Genomic DNA, 19081 nt, shown 5'->3' on the forward strand with positions numbered 1-19081 from the left:
CTGAAGATTTGGCTTTCTGGACATTTTCAGTGGGATTAAGACTTTTTTTTTTTTTTTATGTTGAGGTACAGAAGCATTTTTCTTCATGCTATTTTTTTGTATTTAAAATCTTGCCTATCAGATGGGACATTTTCGCTCCAGTGTTTGACACAGATTTATATAACTTTGAAGAAATGAGGTTAAAGATACAAATGCTTGTTTTAGGGATTATTTTAACATCTTTCAACAATTATTTGTTAGGAGTGAAGCCATCATTAGGAATTTGGACTCCAGAAGCTATTTGTTTCATGAAAAAGATCGTACAGAACAAAATGGTCACTGTGAGAGTGCTGGGCATGCTGGGGACCAGGGCGCTGGTGGAGCTTGTGGACAAGTCCGTGACTCCTCATGTCAGCACATCTAATGCGCTTGTAGACTCAGGCTTTGCTGTGGAGGAAAAGGAGGTAGTGGCAGATAAAGCCGGCAGCCTGCACACAGACAGCGGTAAGTAGGCTGCCAGCAGGCAGCAGGCTGGACCCCATGGCCCTGAGAGTGTGTGGGCCAGGATTTCAGGGCAACTAGCACCTGAGTGCCTTTTTTTACCTTTCTTAACTGAGCAGCCACATAAATACTCCCCAAAGTGTATAAACAAGAGATTTGTGTTGAGAGTTTGATTAGTCAGAAATGTGTGACATTCAAGTGATAAGGTTAATTGCAATCCTGAATTTTAGGGTTCACATTCCTGTAAAGCCATCAGGATGTCAGTGGAAATTGAACTTTCCCAGATTAGCCCCACCAGTGACAGCCTTCCCACCCAAGCTATGCTCCTTCTCTTGAAAGACACTCATTTATTTTCACAGTTCCCTTGGCTGTAGAAAGAGCAGCCGAGCCCCTGGAGTGGGCATGGGTTGAGTTCGCTGTTGACGAAATGGTAGACGTCATGGTCTGCGTGATGTACAATCCTGGGGAGTTTTATTGTCACTTTCTTAAAGACGATGGTAAGCTGGCTCTTCTCTTTTGTATTGTTTCATTGTTTTCTTAAGTGCATTAATAGGTAACTTGTGAAGAATATTATTGTGTGACAACAGCAGTCTTTCTAAGCAACTGATCAGGGAAACTTGATTGTACTGAGTTTGCATTTATCCTCTTTTGGCCCCAGCTGTATGTCTTTTAACCATTTAAGATTTTGCAGCCTGTCTCCTGTTGGAAATCAGGTGTATTTGTTGATCTGCTAGCCATCCGTTCTTAGAGACTCCTGTAGCAAGAGTGCAGTGAACTGGATTGTCCTCAGTACAATGGGATGGGCCCAGTAGCCAGCTCATCAGCAGAGAAAGAAAATATTGCCCAGTATCCGGAAGTTTCCTGTCCTTACCCATTCTTTCCCCTTCATAAGGAACTGTATAGATGGACTTTTCTGGTTTTTTAACAAAACCATTCAATGTGTATTTTTATCTCTGCCTTGGTTCTCATCGCCTCACATTGCTGTTACAAATAATGGAGCTTGTTTTGTTGTTGCTGCTGCTGCATAATGATATTAGTAATACATTGTATAAGTGCCCAGCAGTTTATAATTCTTTTTTGTCTTGAGGCATTTGGTTGCCTTTGAAATAATAGTGTAAGGCTTCACCTCATCACTGTGCTTCTGAGTCTCAGTGTGTTTCTGCTGAGTCGTCAGTAGGCATCTTTTTATCTTTAGTCAGTTTCTCATAATTCTGACAACTGTCACTTTGAGATTTCTGTTTGCCCCACATTCTCATACTTCATATTTTTTTGTTTCATTTGAGTTGTTATGATGAGTGAGCATCATTGAGTATAACTTTTCTAGATCTAGTCTTTTCTGGACAAATTAGTATGTTAGAGAAGATACCTAAGTCCTGGTCTGACTCAAAGTCAGAGCCGCATGATTTCTTCATTTAGAATCCCCTGGAAGATGGGCTGCTCTTTCATCTAGAACAAGATCTGAGAGATGGCTTGGTGGTTAAGACACTCACTGCTGCTACCGGGGACACAGGCTCATTTCTTAGGGCCCGCATAGCATCTCAGAACCCTCTGAAACTCCAGTTCCAGGGAATTGGAATCTGATATCCTCTCCTGAGCTCTGTTGGCACCGGGCATTCACATTGTATACATACATGCAAGCAGAACTGTCATACACATAACATAAAAGAAACAAACCTAAGGATTAATGAGTCAGAGCTTCAGATTTCTTTATATTCATAGGCGACTGCAAAGCATATGGTGCAGAATTCAAGAGTAACAGAGTGTGTGGTGGAAGACACCTATCCCTGTCCTCATGGCCTGCAGCTCTTTTTTAGAAGCAGATGCAGCCTGATGTGTATTCCTTTCATGAGCAAAACTTTTGTAATTATTTTCCTAAATATCTTTGAAACCAGCTCTCCTGTTTCCTTCGTACCTCCTTGATATGCTGATGTGTTCTTAGGTTATAGAGCTGGTATTTGCATAGATGGTGTGGAGAGCTCTGTGCACCCCTCACAAGCTTGTGTGGCCAACCTCGGAGAGCAGCACTGTGTCAGGCCTCCAGTTGGTGATGTGTTTCTGTTCTGGGACACAGTCCAGGATAACACTTCTAGCTGGTGCTATTGCTACATTGTTTCCACCTGTGTGGTTTTATCCTTGCTTAACAGAGGTGTTGATGGAGGTTATAGTTCTTCTGTTCTTTGTGAGTTCACTCTGAGACTGATTTGTTTTCAGAAGTGTGTGGGTGTTCGCTTGACTGTATGGCTGTGCTCTACATGTGTGCAGTGCCTTCATGGGCCTCAAGAGGCCCTGGAACTGGGAATATCCCTAGAGATGGTTGTGAGCCCCAGTGTGGGTTCTGTGAACTAAACCTGGGTCCTGTGGAAAGTGCAGCTGGTACTCTTAACCACTGAGCCATGTCTCTGCCCTGAGAGCATATTCTTGGGACAAATTACAATTATAGTGATAGGTTAGTGGGTGAGTGTACTTTTGAGAGTCTGTGTCCTTTAAGGAGAGAGCCAAGAGATGCCCAGTGCCCTTGAATGCTTGCTCCATCCATCTCCAGCAGCGTGTCCTTGCTCGTCTGAAATTAGAATGTCTATTTTTGTGACAGCCTTTACCATAAGTCAGAGATGTTTGCTTGTCTCTGGCTAATACAGCTGCCTGAGTCCCTCTCCTTTTGGTGCCAAAGCTGCTTGTGTCTTGGTTGGTTGTCCTCAGTGGCTGACCCTCTCGGTTGTCCGCATGGCCTTCTGCTTCCCACTAGGTGATCGCTGGCTGCCCACAGTTCTCTGCGTGTTCATTCAAGGCAGTCTTCCCTTTCTCTCAGTGATTTGTGCCGCAGATTTCCCTATAGAACTTCATCAGAACATTAACTGTACATTGCATTTAGTAACCACGTTTACTTTTTCAGGACAGTGTCAACATTTTGGTCTGGTTTCCCGCCTGCGCTCAGAGCCCTGGCTTACTGACAGGGCTGCAGAGCTTGTGCCCTGTGCCCAAGAACCACTGGTTTTCAGTTATTGAGAACATAACTGAATATTGTTGTATTGACTTAGAAATTTTTGTAAAGGGAACAGCATTTGTTGTAGTTACCAGTTGCTTGGTAATGTACTTGAGATTTTCATGATGAAAATGTTATCTGATATTAAAGGAAAATCTGTTTAAATGTTTATTTTTAACAGTATACTTTTGTTTGTATTGTGTTTGCAGCTGTAAAGAAGCTGGATGATTTGAATAAATCCTTAGCAGAATATTGTGCACAGAAGCTGCCAAATGGTTTTAAGGCAGAGATCGGGAGGCCTTGCTGTGCCTTTTTTGCAGGTAGGTTAGACTTGGTATCAGTGACTTTTCGTTCCCAACGTTTATTCTTTGCTGTGATGCACACATTTTCATAATCAAAGTAGGAGGACTTAATAAGGTGCCTTCAAGTGATGAAGCTGTCCACAGTCGGCAGCTTTCTGAGCTTGGAGTTGTTAACTGCAGATGGCCTCGCCATGTGGCACGGCCTTTACCACCAAACTGCAGCAAAGCACCTGAGCAGTGGGCACGTTGCCCCCATTTTCCCCTCCCATGTTGTTTATTGGGTAGATCGGGTCTTTAATTTTTACTAGATGTCAGGGTGTAGTGCTGCAAAAAGTTTTGTGGTATATTCTAAAAATGGATCTTGGGAATTGTCAGTGTAGGAATTTTTGAAGAAAAACTTAAGTTGTAGTCTATAGAAGAGAGCGGCCGGCTTTGCTGAGGAAAGTGTGTGTTCTGAGGGAACTTGGAGTGTGGGGGAAGGGATGTCAGAGACTCTGTTTCTTCCAGGTGACGGCAACTGGTACCGGGCTCTAGTCAGGGAGATCTTACCAAGTGGCAATGTTAGAGTGCACTTCGTGGACTACGGGAATGTTGAGGAAGTCACCACAGACCAGCTCCAGGTGCTGTCGCCACAGTTCTTACTACTTCCGTTTCAAGGGATGCAGTGCTGGCTAGCAGGTAGGTGTCAGCAGGGCGGCTCAGCTCCTCGGAGAAGCAGCACTGTAACCCTGGGTTCCTAGTGCCCCTGTGTTAACCTTTCCAGTGAACTAGAAAGCCCCATCTCTGCCGCACCATGTGGAACGTCACTGAAGGTTTTGGCAGAAACTTTGGAGAAGTGTTTGGAGAAGCTTCTCTTCCCTAGTTCTGGAGAGAAACTGACAGGGCTGCCCTGAGGAGTTGTGCAGGACTCTGAGGACCTCAGATATTCACACATTCTGGCATTTACATGTAGTAATGTATTCTGAAGCAGCCTGGAAGTGGCAAAGGTCCAGCTGCAGGGAAGGCTGTGACTGACAGCCCATCACTTGCAGAACAGAGCCAGCAGTAGAGGACGAGAGGTCACATGATCCGAGGCAGGCTGGTGAGTGTGCCGTAAGGGCGGCTGCGAGGACCAGCACTGGCACAGGGTCTGGGGCTGACGTTGTACCCAGGCATTTGCTGTCACCCTGCTGCTGCCAAGATGTGTTACACACGTGTGACAGGAACACCAACGCCTGTAGTTCAGGTGAAGAAAGTGTGTATGTGTGTAGGCATGTTTTCCATTTGAGTTCACAGATCATGGGAGCAGCCTGGCAGAGAGCCGTGAACACGGAATTGTAAGGCAACTCGATCCACACGAGACCTTAGCTTTAAACCCCTATTTTGGTGGAAGGTGATGGCAAACTCTGAACAGGGGCCATGGTGGGAGCACAGGTATTCTTTTCCATCTCAGTGACTGTGAGAGACACTGGTCGTCACCCTGACTGTCCATACTGGGACGTGGGTGTGCTTCAGGGTGCCGTTCTTATTGGTGTGTGTGCACATGCATGTGCGTGTAGATATGATGTGTGCATACAGGCATATACATGTAAGAGGACAACTTTGGGGATTCAGTTCTCTTCGAGCATCAAATTCAAATGCTCAGGATTACATGACAAGTACTTTTACCTGTGGAGCCATTTTATTGATCCCAGATTATTCTTAACCACCATGTTTCATGCCAGTGTGTTTCTTAAGATGTGGTCCTCAGACTGTGAGCATTGAACAAGAGAACTTAATTTAAGAGTTCAGTTATAAGCCAGGCGATGGTGGCATACACCCTTAATCCCAGCACCTGGAAGGTAGAGGCAGGTAGAGCTCTATGAGTTTGAGGCCAGCCTGGTGTACAGAGTGAGTTCCAGGACAGTCAGAGCTACACAGAGAAACCTTTCTGTCTTGAAAAACAAAAACAAGTTAGATTTATAGTTCTCAACCCAGACTTAAATTGAGAAACTCTGGAATGAGCCTCCAAATTTTAACAAGACCTGTAAGAAATTTCTGGTGCACATTAAAGGTTGGAAATCATGGCTGAAGAGAAGGGATGGAAATGACAAGCCAGTGGCACCATCCCTGATCCCCATAAGCCAGGGTACTCAGGAGCTGAAGTGAGAAGACTACCCTGACCCAGGTGGCCGAGAGAAGCCTGATCAAGGCAGTGCAGCCCTGTCTCAAAAGTCAGAAAACCGAATGGCTCCCAAGTCCCTGGAAGGTTCTGCCACCAGCTAGCAACTTCTCGCTGGTGACATTAGCTCAGGCAGAGGCTTCTCTAAGAGATGGTCACTGCAGCTGCAGATCCTTCCAGGGAGAGTGCAGGCCTGAGCCCTAGCCATCTACACTGTGTATTAACAGATACGTTATCTGTGACGTAGATGTAAAATTTTCTTGACCAAATCTGTACATTTTGAGAATTTCTGGGGTGAATGTAGGAACCTAGTCCTGCCTATCGTCAGCATAAGCTCACCGCACACATAAGATTTTCCTTAATGCTTTTGTTCTTCCTTCCCAGATATACAGCCCAAAAACAAGCACTGGACAAAAGAAGCCACAGCAAGATTTCAAGCATGTGTTGCGGGGCTCAAACTCCAAGCCAGAGTTGTGGAAATCACTGAAAAGGGGGTGGGAGTTGAACTCACTGATCTTTCCACTCCCTATCCCAGAATAATTAGTGATGTTCTCATCACAGAACAGTTGGTGTTGAGATGTTCTTCACCACAGAAGAACACAGCCATTGGCAGAGCTGCTGGCAGACACAGCCAGATGGACAGCCAGGGGCTGCAAGGTGATGCCTGTGAAACAGCCACACTTTAAGTTTATCTCAGGGTTTTCTTTGCTCCTCAGCATTTCAGATCCAGCACACCGAGGGTCACTGAGATTTTCATACGGATGATGGCTCTTACCTGCCCACCCTTGTCTCTCCTCACTCCCCCCACCGGGATCCTTCCACGGTCTATTCCTCTTCTGCTTGCGTGGTTGCTTTCTTTTTTCTTAAAATAACAGTTTGTTTCTATTGTCTGTTCATTGGTGTTCTTCCTGCATGTATGTCTGAGGGTGTCAGAAGCTCTGGAACAATAGAGTTACAGCAATTGTGACTTCTGCTATGTAGCCCTGGCTGTCCCAGAACACGCTATGTAGACCAGGCTGGCCTTAAACTTACAGAGATCTGACTGCCTCTGCCTCCCACATGCTAGGATTAAAAACATGTGCCATCATGCTTGCTTCTCTTCTGCTTTTTCTTGTGTGGTTGGCGGGTTGGGGTGTTTATAGTTAAGTCTAGACCCTGCGTGAAGGATGCTGGTGGCATTCTTTCCTCTAGAGCCTTTTTTGTGCTCCATTCTTTAGACCTGTTCCTCATCACTCAAAGCCCTTCTTTCATGTGTGTACACGCACGTGCATATGATATAATTTCACTTTTCTCTGTAGCTACATAAAATCCCATCGTGTATGTACCAAGTCTTATGTGTCACCCAGCTGTTGGTGACCATGTAGGCCGGGTCCATATGTGGACTGAGCCTGGGCCGGCCAGTGACTTAGCTTTCCTGAACAGAGCTGCAGTGAGCAGGCAGCTTGTGCTCACTGCTGAGGTCCAGGAGCGCACGGGAACCCTAGCCTAGCCTTTGGAGCACCTCCACACAGACTTTCATAGAGTGGCTCCGTTACTTCTCCAGCTGTGTAAGTGTTCCCCACATGCTCATTAGCATTTCTTTGTCTTTAAGATTTTGAAATAATCTTAAATCTGTTTTTTTTTCTTAATTTTATTATTTTTTGAAAATTTCATACATGAGTACTATATTTAAATCATTTGTGCTTCTCCAAGGCCTCTTGTTATTGCTAATGATCTGACTGGTAGAGCCACCTCTGTAAAACAGTTTGAATTTGTCCCCCCAGCAACGAAGGGTCTTGATCATTTAAAAAGGTTCACGTTGAATCTTACACTTTTACTGTAGAATGTATTTTTACCATCAAAAATGAAAACTCCACGATAGTTAGCCCAGGGAGAAGCTAGCTTTCCACCTTTTTCTAGAACTCTTTCGTAACCCCACAGCTTCAGAAGAGCCGTGCAGACTGTGAGCACTCCAAGATGCACTTTGGGTCTGAGCAATTTCAGTGTCAGCGAGCTTGCGGGTTTCAGTTTCCAGGTTTTTATGATAAAGTTAACTAGAAATTGTAAAAACAGTTGTTGGTATGTGTACTTTGAGAACTGTCAGCATTGGCTGTGTGCTGACTGGATGATTTTAGCATTTAGTTTTTGGAATTCTTTATGAATTCTAGGTCTTACTCCCCTGTCAGGTGGAGAATGAAGGTTTTTCCCATTGTAGGCTGCAGTTTCCCTTGGCAGAGAGCTGCTGCGTCTGTGCAGGGGCGTTAGTCTGTCCGCTTGGGTTTGTTCCTAGGCCGCTGAGCTCACAGAGACTTGTATATGGGAAGGTGGGTCCTGTTTCCCCCCTGTTCCGCACTTCCGGATCTGCGGACCTCTGCTCCCTCTTGAGCTGATCTAATGCAGGGTGAGAGGGATCAGCTTGCGTTCCTGCATGTGGCTCTCCCGCTTTCTTTGCTGCCTTTTCTCCACTCTGTATTTCAACTCCTTTGTCAAGATTGCTTGGCTCTACGGTATAGAGTTCCGTTTGAGATCATCTACTCTATTAGTCTGACGATCTGTTTTGTACCAGTACAAATCAGTATCCATTCTGCTAATTCATGAACATGTGAGATCTTTTAATTCATCCATGTTCTTTATTTATTATTTTTTTTTTAATCACTGAAGCTGACAAAAATGTTCATGGTTTGAGGAGGTGCATTCTCTTTCTCTTTTTCTCCACCCCTCCCCCCTCGTTTTTTGGTTTTTTGAGACAGGGTTTCTCTGTTTAGCCTTGGTTGTCCTGGACTCACTTTGTAGAACCAGGCTGGCCTCGAACTCACAGAGAGCTGCCTGCCTCTGCCTCCCTGAGTGCTGGAATTTAAGTTTGTGTCACCACCCTTGGCTTCGTTGATTGTACTTTAGGAGTGTATTAGCACCGAGATCCTGGGTACTGACAACTCTAACATGCACTGCCCTCTGATTTTAGTAAATTGAGTTGTGAACCAGATACCTTATCTTGGGCACTCCAAGGTGTTGACAGTCAGATATTGATGAGCAAATGAATTGAATGAGTATATTACTGGGGAAAAGAGTAAACTGTATGTATTTAATAGCAAGACCTGTGCTTCATGTGTTTTCAGCCATCCCTTCAGCAGACCAGTGGAAGACGATAGAACTGCCAGTTAACAAGACTGTACAAGCAAATGTGCTAGAAGTCATAAACCCAAACTTGTTTTATGCCATCCCCAGTGAAATGCCAGGTGAGGGGCCACGCGCACGGATTTGTGCCTCTGCTTCTGAACTGTGCACCAGCGTCCTTTGGTGAACTCTGCAGGAAGTGCAGGTGTAACGAGAAAGGTGCTGCTGCTTAAGGACTGTAAGCCCAGTTTTAAAGACACCTGGTGCTCTGTTGAGCATCTGCTCAGCCGCTTGGGTTTACTGTAATCTAGTGTCCTAGAAGAAAAGTGTCCTTGTTTCCCACATAACTGCTGCTGCTGCTGCTGCTGCTTTTTCTGCTTCTGCTTTTTCTCCTCCTCCTCCTCCCTCCCTCTTTTTCCCTCATTCTCTTCCTCTTCCCTCCTTCCTCCCCCCTTCTCCTCCTCTTCCCTCCTTCTCCCTTCCTCCCTCCTCTCCCTCTTCCTTTTGGTTTTTCAAGACAGAGTTAATCTGTAGTGTCCTAGAACAAAAGTTTCCTTGATTTCCACATAACAACAACTTCGTCTTCTTTCTCCACCTCCTTCTCCTCCTCCTCTTCCTCCTCTTCCTCTTCTTCCTCCTCTTCCTCCTCTTCCTCCTCTTCCTCCTCTTCCTCCTCCACCTCCTCCTCCTCTTCCTTCTCTTCCTCTTCCTCCTCTTGGTTTTTTTTTTTTTTTTGAGACAGGGTTTCTCTGTGTAGCCCTGGCTATCCCGGAATCACTCTGTAGACCAGGCTGGCCTCGAGCTCAGAAAGATCCACCTGCCTCTCTCTCTGAGTGCTGGGATTACAGGCGTGCACCACTGTGCCTAGCACATAACTTCTTTATTTAAAACACATTTTCGTGTGTTGAACTATATTTACTAAGTTAACCTTCAGCCAGGTAAATGAGCTTCAACCAGAACAATTTCCAATAATATTAATCTTAGTAATCAATAATCATTTTTTTAAATTAAAAATGGTTGTTTGCATGTTTATATTCTAGGTCTGTACAGTCCTACAGACCACAGATTGGTCTAATATGCTATACCAGATACACAAGTGAAGTACAGGGAAATTTTAGTGTTACCTTTTATGTGAGATGATTCAGACTTTTGTATCTTCAGTGCATATTTCATTTGATTAGATAAATTGAGCAAGGCAAAGATAGGACTTAATTCATATGCAGATTTCATCAGCTTTTTATTCTATATAATTTATTTTTAGGTGAGGATATAGGTTAGCTTATGAAATTTTCTCAATTCTCAATACTCAGCTTCAGCAACATTTTATGACTGTGTAGTCTCAATATGTTGTACATAAGAAGGTGATCTTACGTATAACGTCAGCTCACCTGTACTGTAGACTGTCCCAGACAGCCCCAGCCTCTGCTTTTCACTACACAGGTTACAGGTAAGTTTTTGTGATTTTTGAAAAAAGCTTAAGAGCAATAATTGGTATTACTACAATTCCTGGGTTGACCGTTTGAAGCAGACTTCATTTCTTTCATTGTTAAAATACCCCAAAGTAGATCTGAACAGATGCTTCCACCTGTACCCGACTGACCTTCCAATGCTACAGGGATGGTTTCACAAACATTTAGGAGGTTGCTTGATTATAAACTTCCACTAAACAAGAAGAGCAGAACCAATCTTACATGCTACTTTTCTTGGTAACTGAACCCTATGGTGAAACATTTCTGTTTCTAAACAATGTGACTACTTAAGGCTGATGAGAGGCTCTTGACAGCAGTCCTTACTCCTGCAGGTTGTCCTCTGACCTCCACACGGGTGCCATGGCGTCCCCCACTGTGAATAAATGTAAAATGCAAATAAATAAAGTTAGTAAATTTTTGTAGAGGGAGCTCACTAGCAGAATCACCCCAGGCCTCCGGAGGCTCCTCATAACCCTGAGTTCAAATCTCTGTGCATAAGACAACCTATAGTCAATTTGCTCTTACAACACAATGTGCCTTTTAATATGCAGAGAGCCCTGGCTGATTAGACTTGGATTCTGTGTATACTGTCACTATTGTTAGCCCTGGAGACTTTCTCACACTGGAGATTGCTTGTATTTCAGAAAATCAAGAAAAGCTGTGCGTGTTAACGGCCGAATTGCTAGAACACTGTAATGCTCAGAAAGGCCAGCCATCCTACAGACCACGGACAGGAGAAGCATGCTGTGCCAAATATACAAGTAACGTTCCTTTGCGGGAAATACTGCGGGAAATATTAGTTGTTACCTTTATATTAGATGATGTAGATTTTGGTGTCTTCAATGCATATTTCATTTGGTTAGACACATTAAGAAAGGCAAAATTGTGACTTAATTTATATGCTGGGGTCATCTGCTTTTCCATTCTATGTAGGCTATTTTTAGGTAAGGGTCTATGTGTGCTCAGTTAACCAGCTTAAAGGACAAGGGCTCGGTTTGGTGGTCACTGGTGTAGAGTCCTCCATGTTTATGGAGTTCTGCATGTGAGGAGACCAAAAGGAGTATTAGCTTATCTCAGGACAGGCGTGTTCAACATTGTACGTCAACAAATTGTGTTGTTAATACAAATAACACTTGTTGATTAGGTTCTGGTTTGTTTCTGCGACGGGAGCCAGATCAGAGGTGCTGTGAGGGCATGGGTAGGCATGGTTCCCACTGCTTCCTGTTAGCCAAGCAGGTCTAGAGCAGGGTACCCAGGGAGACTGCTTCTCATTGCAGCCAAGGCCAAGCGAGGGGAGTAGGTAATGGATGTCCTCAACTCTGAAGACCCCATCTGGATCTTGGAGATCTTACCAAGGCAGCTCTGTCCACACATGCCTAGCAGGAGAGTGGCTGTCGCACGCTGGGTCTCCATCATCTTAGCGGCATCACTTCTGTCTTAATTTACTTTTGTATGGCCTGTGGACATGCCTGTTCTCATTTTCATCCCAGTAAAGCATGACTTGGGGTGTGAGACCCCTCATTACTGTGAGGCTCACAGACACTGCAGACACTGTCCTGTGCTGCTCTGTGCCTCCTGGTTCGCTTGCTGTCGAGCTGCTGCTGGCAGGGTTGTTCTGTCTGCTCCCGCTGTCCCCATTCCCCCACACCGGCATTGGTCCCCTCAGGGGGCTCTGTGGACATGGTCACACTTCCCCATAATCTCAGTCTAACTGATCCTCTAGAGTGTTTGTCCTCCAGACCTGGGCTGTCCTGGCTGTGTCCTTCACCTTCATGCTGAGGACTGTGTGAACAGTCTTCATCTCTCCCTGCCTTGGGCTTAGCTGAGTGTCTTCTACTCCACTTAGGTAGCTGATCCTTTCTTCCTTCCCTCCTTTCCTCACTTGACCTTGCTGCTCTTTGGATCTACTCCAGTGTCTGGATCTATCTATTTCTTAGGTGCTAAGGAAAGGTGCTGCATGTGAGCTAAAAGCCTAGCCTTGGTGCTGTAGTTTTCCTGGATATAAAAATCTGGGTTGGAAGTCATTTTGAACGCATTGCTTTGGGTGTTAACTGTTGGCATTTTTGTTGTTGATGTTTGATTTTTTTTGTTTTTGTATTTTCAAGACAGGGTTTCTCTATTTAGCCTTGGCTGTCCTGAAACTCACTCTGTAGACCAGGATGGCCACGACCTCACAGAGAGCTGCCTGCCTCTGCCCCCTGAGTGCTGGGACTAAAGGTGTGTGTGACCACCACCCAGCTAGCTGTTGGTATTTTTTATTAAAAGATAGGTTCTCCAAGTTTCGACGTAACCTTTTGTTGTGTGGAACGTTGAGTGTCTGCTTCCTCCTGTGTGACTGAAGTGTGACTTCACACAGTGGCTTGCTTTGGGCACTCTTGAGCAGTCTCAAAGTCTGGACATGCTCCAGGTTGGGCATTTTTCTCCTGAACTCAGAGCTTTTATTCATTTTCTCCTTTTGACTTCTGTTGAGTCTTCCAGAGCTTGACATAGACTCTGCTGAATTTGTTTGCTGTCCTTTCATTCAGGAGTTCTTCATTCCCTAACTTTTCTCACCTATGTTTTGATGCCATATGGTAGCTTCACCAGCTGTTGTTTTCTTGGGTGTGTTTGTGCCTGAATGTCCCCTTGATGCTTTTGAGGGTGGAATGTCTTGTCCTTGTGCCATCAACCTTTGGATGTGATCGTTCAGCCTTTGCCTCTGCTTTCTCCAGGTTCTGTTTTGCTTGCTTTGGCCTTCTCTGTCATGTGAGAGGCTTTCTTGAATGTCTTTCCACGTAACTAAGATTAGTTACATGCCCAAGGGTTATTTGGAAGTCTATGCACAACAGAGCTTACCCACCATGGTCTTTGGCTCTACTAGCAGCTGGACAACATCTGGAAGTGCTCACCTCTTGGTGTCTGTCTCCTGCCTGGGATATGCACTGTGCCTAACTGAATCTTTGGAACTCCTTCCTCTCCTTAGCTACTCATTCCCCCAGTCCATGGTCCCTTTGGAGAAGGGAAGCATGAAGCTCACCAGCTCTTCAGTGAATGTAAAAATGTTGTAGACTGAAACATAGTTTGTTGAAAGGTCTCGGAGGATAACTGCTGTGTTTACCCTGGCCTCACTCCTTTGCCTCACCTCCGGGCCCTGGTAGCTCCTGGGAGACTGTTTGGCTTCCTCACTACCACCTTTACATGAGCTCATTGGCTATAAGCTGTTTCCATTTGTACATCTTTCTCCAGCCTTCCAGAATTGCATGATCTTCTGTCCTGTTTCTTGTTCCTGTACTTAAAAAACAAAATCAAGGCTCTTAGGGTCTCCATAGAGGGATTGGAAGGAATATCGAAAACTCCAGACTCTTAACTAGAAAGCACGTGTGAGTTTTTACATGTTGTAGATAGAACTGTCTCAAGGAAGGGGCAGGGCTCTGGACCATGATTTGTGGGCTGAGGTCCTTTTGTTTTCAGGTGATGACTTCTGGTACCGGGCCGTTGTTCTGGAAACGTCAGACTCAGACGTGAGAGTGCTGTACGCTGACTACGGAAACATCGAAATGCTGCCTCTTTCCCGGGTGCAGCCAGTCTCCGCCAGGCACCTAGAGCTTCCCTTCCACATCATCAGATGCTCACTCGAGGGTACACACGTCTGCTGCTCTTAAGTCTGGATCAGATGGTTTTATCACATTGGCTCAGTGGTGGAGAGCTCTGGGCCGGTGCTTCCAGGTTCTTGGCCTCATCACAGAACTAGGAAGTCAGGGCACACAGATCTACAGGAGACTCAAGGGAACTTCAGTCAGAGCAAGTGACAGGACGGGTTACAGAGGAAGCACTGTCAAGAGTGAGACCCCTAAAGGGCTCTGATGACTGGGGGGGAGGCTTTCTTTTATGGGGTTCAAGAGAAGGAAGAGTTGGTTAGTCAGAGAGTGTGTGCAAAGTACATACAGGTAAAGGAACAGGCTGCAAGGCCAGTACTTCGAATGGAGGCATGTGTGGTCACCTGGGGTCCCAGCTGAATTGTCCTTACACTTACCCTCTTCTAAGCATCTTCTCAATGAGTTCTCCATGAGTTTATTCTTTAACTTGCATGAAACTACCTTCGATTGTCTTTCTGTTTGGGACTTACCTTCAGAGGGTCAAGGTTTGTGTTCTGTCCTGTTGTTAGGCTCTAGTGGCAAGTGGCAGGTGTTTTGTAGCTCCCTCATGGGTCTGCTGCTTTGTCACAGCTTCCTGTAGGAGCCAGGGATGCTCACTGGTGTCACCCCAGTGTCCTCACTGTGCTTCTGAAGCAGCCTCTGCTCAGCTGTAGTTGGCAGCGTGTGTAGAACATGAGTGGAGCAAACAAACGAGGACGCCAGAGGTGGCCCTGCCCTGCCCTGCCCTCCTCAAGATGCTGGCGCTGACACTCAGAGCGTGCTTGGCTTCTGTATGTGTTGCCCTTCCCTCGAACACGGAGGCCAGAGCATGTCTGTTTCATGCCCTAACCCCGGGTTCATGTTGGTGCCCCACAGCCTGCCCAGTACCAGCTGCACCAGCAGCCTCATTAGATGAACTAGACACGGGCTCTAAAAGGAGTTGAGAGGCTGCAGAAATGGCCCAGTGGTTCAGAGCATGGCTTGTTCTTGCAGAGCACTACACCCACACACCCACATGATGGCTGGCAACCATCTGTAACTCTAGTTCTCATTTCCATATTCACAGGGTGCACATGTGCGCGCGCGCACACACACACACACACACACACACACACACACACAGAGAACATTCATACACGTAAAAATAAGTAAGTACGTCTTTAAAAATGACTTGTGGAATAAGCATGTGTTTAACTTCTCCAGGGCTGGTGGAACTGAACGGAAGCTGCTCGCAGTTAGTGACACAGCTGCTGAGAAATGCCATGCTGAACCAGAGCGTGATCCTTTCTGTCAAAGGGATCTCGAAGAATGTCCACACAGTGTCGGTTGAAAAGTGTTCTGAGAACGGAATGATCAACATAGCTGAGCAGCTGCTGATGTGTGGCCTGGTGGAAAACCTCTCTTCTAAGAGGAAAACTTCATCAAGTAAAGGTGCCTTCTCAAGCATAACAAAGTACAGCTGAGATGCAGTGTGGCAGGGGTCATTGCCTGAGCTGGCCTGACTGCCTAGCTGCTTATGGCTTCAGGTCCCTCCCTCTCCTCCTCTGCACTCCTGTGGCGACCTTACCCAGCGGTTTAGAATGGCTTCACAGTGTGCCTTTGCTTTTTCCCCGGGTTCCCTTTGAGCCTGATCAGCATGAGAAGACCATGTATCTTTGAGATTGAATCTTCCCGGGACCCTAGGAGATGTGCATTAGACCCACCCTTGCCCCAAGGGGCTTGCACACATCATAGAAGACTCAGTCTTCAGCTGGAGTGCCGGTCTGTGAGAGTCCAGGTCACAGCAGATGAGTATAGTTGCCACTCAGACACAGACACAGACAGGCACAGGCTTCTTCAGGTCCGGGGCTGCTGGTCCTCACTGACATGACCCCCATGGCTGTTTTTGTTTGATTTTGCTTTTAGAAACACCACACAGTGCGGACTGCTGCTGCACAGAGTTACAGAAGCAGGTGGGTGCCTCTCCCTCACACGAAACCACACCCCAACGCCGTAAGAGAGTAAGCCGTGACGTTTCCTCTTCCTCTGCAGATTGAAAAACACGAACAGATTCTTCTCTTCCTCCTCAACAACCCAACCAACCAAAATAAATTTATAGAGATGAAAAAGCTGCTGAAAAGCTGAGTAAGTTCATGTCTCTGCCCTTCTGTGGTGGCTGCTGTGTGTGTGCTGGGCTGCAGCATCTTTCTAAGTTAATGCAGATCTGCAGGGTGTGGGTGAGGTGACACAGGTGCTCAAGCATTCTTTCCTCATTTTGCTGGGAAATAGAACCATATAATCTTACCTTAATTAATCTTCCCACAGATAAAGACGTGTTTACAGTTTTCAGGCTTTTATAACTTGTGGGTTGTTTGGCTTTGGTTAATAGTTGTGAGTCAGGTACACCTGCAGTGCCAGCCTTGGGGAGTTGAGGCAAGGGGAAAGTGTGTGTTACATGGCTTGGTCTAGAAAGACCTTGTCTAAAAATTATTATTATGTAACTACATAACAAAGATGTTACTGAATTACAAATTTTTTAAAGAGGAGTGCTATATGTTTCTTAAAGGGATAATTAAGTAAAGTAATATAAAATTTCTTACTTTTGGAGAAGAGAACAAATAGCTACATTTTATATTTGTGGAGAGTATAATTAGCTCTGGTTAATGTTACTATCAATAAAAATTAAACTTACGGAGTTGTTTCTGTTTTATCTGACAGATATAATGTAAATGTATGTAGTTTCAGTTAAGGTATTTGGTTTGCTTGTACTTAAACCTGAAATTAAGAACCATAGTGATTTTTATGTAATATTTTTGTGTAATGTGTAATTTTGTGTAATTTTTATATAATATTTTTGGTTTTTCTCTTTCAGAAGCGGTATCTCAGAAATAAGCGCTTGGGAGGAAGGCAACAACCAAGGCGAGGCTTGGGAAAGAACTGGATCTGTGCTCTGCTTGCTGGGACTCCTTGTTCCTTTTCCTTAGCGACCTTGCTCTCTCCACCTGGACTTGCTTAACTTTGTTCTGTTGGTTTGCTTGCCCACCCCCAGTTCTTCACAGGAAATACATTAATCTTACATAGGAGATTTGTGTACTAGCCAGGCATGATGGTGCATACCTGTAATCCCAGCCATGAGGAGACTGAGGCAAGAAGACCTCAAGTTCAAGGCTAGTGTGTACCTCATAGTTAGATGCTTTCTGATACAAAGAGCCCCAAACAGCATCAAGACTCAGAATTTAGGAGAAGGGTAGGAAGGGGGATGCAAGGTGCCTTCTACTAAGAGTCTCTGTCTCTCCGTTTCTCTCTCTCTCTCTCTCTCTCTCTCTCTCTCTCTCTCTCTCTCTCTGTGAGTGTGTGTGTGTATTTGCTTCGCTGAGTATGGAAGCCAGAGCCTCGCATGTCTAGGCAAGCGCTCTCACTCTCACACAGTCAGCTCCGGCATCTCTCTCTACTTGACAGTGTTGAAGAAAATAAAGCTGGTGGTGGCGCCGGGAGGGTCTAGTTGATAGATAGGTGGGCTTTAGCCTTGTCTGTACATTTCATACATTTTTTTTTTATTTTGGTTTTTCGAGAAAGGGTTTCTCTGTGTAGTCCTCCCTTTGTAGACCCGTCTGGGCTCAGGTTCGCAGAGCTCTGCCTGCCTCTGCCTCCTCAAGTGCTGGGATCACGGCCTGTGCCACCGGGCCTGCCTGCCAGACATTTGTTGATGAAGTGCTCCTGATGTCTGCCACCTTCCCCAGTGCTGTTTGGTTCCTTTGCTTCTGGGCTGCGTGCCCTCCCCTGCGGTGGCTCCAGGAGCACACACTGCTTCACTGTCTGCACTGGGATCATAGAGTGTGTCAGGAGCTCCCGCAAGCACTAGGTGCCCCTCCACATGCCCTTCTGGGGTTGTCTGCCTAGTCTGTGGCCATCCAGACTTGTTCGCTAGAAATAATTTCTATTTTCTCACGCACAAATTCAGTTATCAATTTAAAAACTGAAAGCATGTTTATTTTGTCACTGCACGTGGTCGCAGATTGCCCTAAACTCAGCCATGTGCAGACTCGTGAGGCAGCTGCCTTCCTGGCAGCCCAGATTCTGTTGTGATAGTCCCAGGACTGTGGCCCCCTGAGACGATACCGCCAACTCAAGTAAAACACTGATGTCGCTGGGATTTTGTTCAATGTTTTCCTTTTGTATTTTGCTGGCGATGGGTGTCAGCTCTTCTGTTAGGCAGACTTCCTCTCTGTAGAAGGTCGCTTGAATGTTGAAGTGCCTATGCTTCCATAACAAGTTTGTTCTGATTTGTCCAGTAAAGTCACTTGTCTGCACCGGGCCCTTCTGTGCTTACTGCTGCCCTTTGCCCTCCCTCCTCCTCTCACATACGCTGCAACCCCAGCGTGAAAATGCACGTGGCAGCCTGGTGTGGCAAGATAGCCTCTGCATCCTGAGAAGCCAGGCAACTCTTGCAGAGTCCGGTGTCCCTAGTCAGATTTCATTGCTTGAGAGTCCACGTGGCCCTGGGTACTTGACTAGAAGCTAATTGCATTTGAACTTGGAAGGTCGGCTTGTTCACACAGGGGTAACTGTTACCTGGACCAGGCTCACAGGCAGGCAGCGGTGCACGCCCACACCTCCTGCTTGCCTTAGTAAACAACAGCGCTGAGTTTTGTTTCTGACCCCTTTTAACGTGTCAGCGATTTCTTTTGTTCCCCAAATATTTCCTGAGCTCCAGCTGGGGCCTGGCATTGTGATAGACACTTTATGGCTGTGCAGAGCCGTCGGGGCCAGCTCTCGGGCTTCGGCTGCCCTCTGGGTGTCCAGTTAGGCTCTGGCCGCATGCACTAAAGCTGAGACTATGTGTCGGTCACCAGCGGACTTCCTGGACAGAGACTGTGTGAACATCAAGATTTCAGGGAACGTCCTCCAGGAAACAAAGGGGGCTCGTCTGCAGTGTGCCTTGGGGCTGCCAGTCAAGCCAGGGAGGTTGTGGTGGTGACTGCAGGGGCAGAAACGGAGAGAAGTGTGCTGTGTGACTTTTGACT

General features: G+C 46.0%; 1 protein-coding gene across 1 annotated transcript in view; it reads left to right on the forward strand.

The window, feature by feature from the left end:
* The window catches only part of Tdrd1 (tudor domain containing 1), a 42339-nt gene extending 23647 nt beyond the window's left edge, over positions 1-18692 (forward strand). Inside the window, exons 15-26 of the mRNA XM_060391614.1 lie at positions 241-483; positions 840-977; positions 3670-3780; positions 4270-4440; positions 6287-6559; positions 8998-9117; positions 11109-11225; positions 13915-14082; positions 15282-15509; positions 15984-16030; positions 16110-16202; positions 16930-18692. Coding sequence (XP_060247597.1) covers positions 241-483; positions 840-977; positions 3670-3780; positions 4270-4440; positions 6287-6559; positions 8998-9117; positions 11109-11225; positions 13915-14082; positions 15282-15509; positions 15984-16030; positions 16110-16202 — 1709 coding nt within the window. The 3' untranslated portion in view covers positions 16930-18692. The remainder of the gene's footprint in view (positions 1-240; positions 484-839; positions 978-3669; positions 3781-4269; positions 4441-6286; positions 6560-8997; positions 9118-11108; positions 11226-13914; positions 14083-15281; positions 15510-15983; positions 16031-16109; positions 16203-16929) is intronic.
* The last annotated feature ends 389 nt before the right edge of the window (positions 18693-19081 follow it).

This window comes from Meriones unguiculatus, chromosome 1 (genome assembly GCF_030254825.1).
Source record: "Meriones unguiculatus strain TT.TT164.6M chromosome 1, Bangor_MerUng_6.1, whole genome shotgun sequence".
NCBI classification, from domain to species: Eukaryota; Metazoa; Chordata; class Mammalia; order Rodentia; family Muridae; genus Meriones; species Meriones unguiculatus.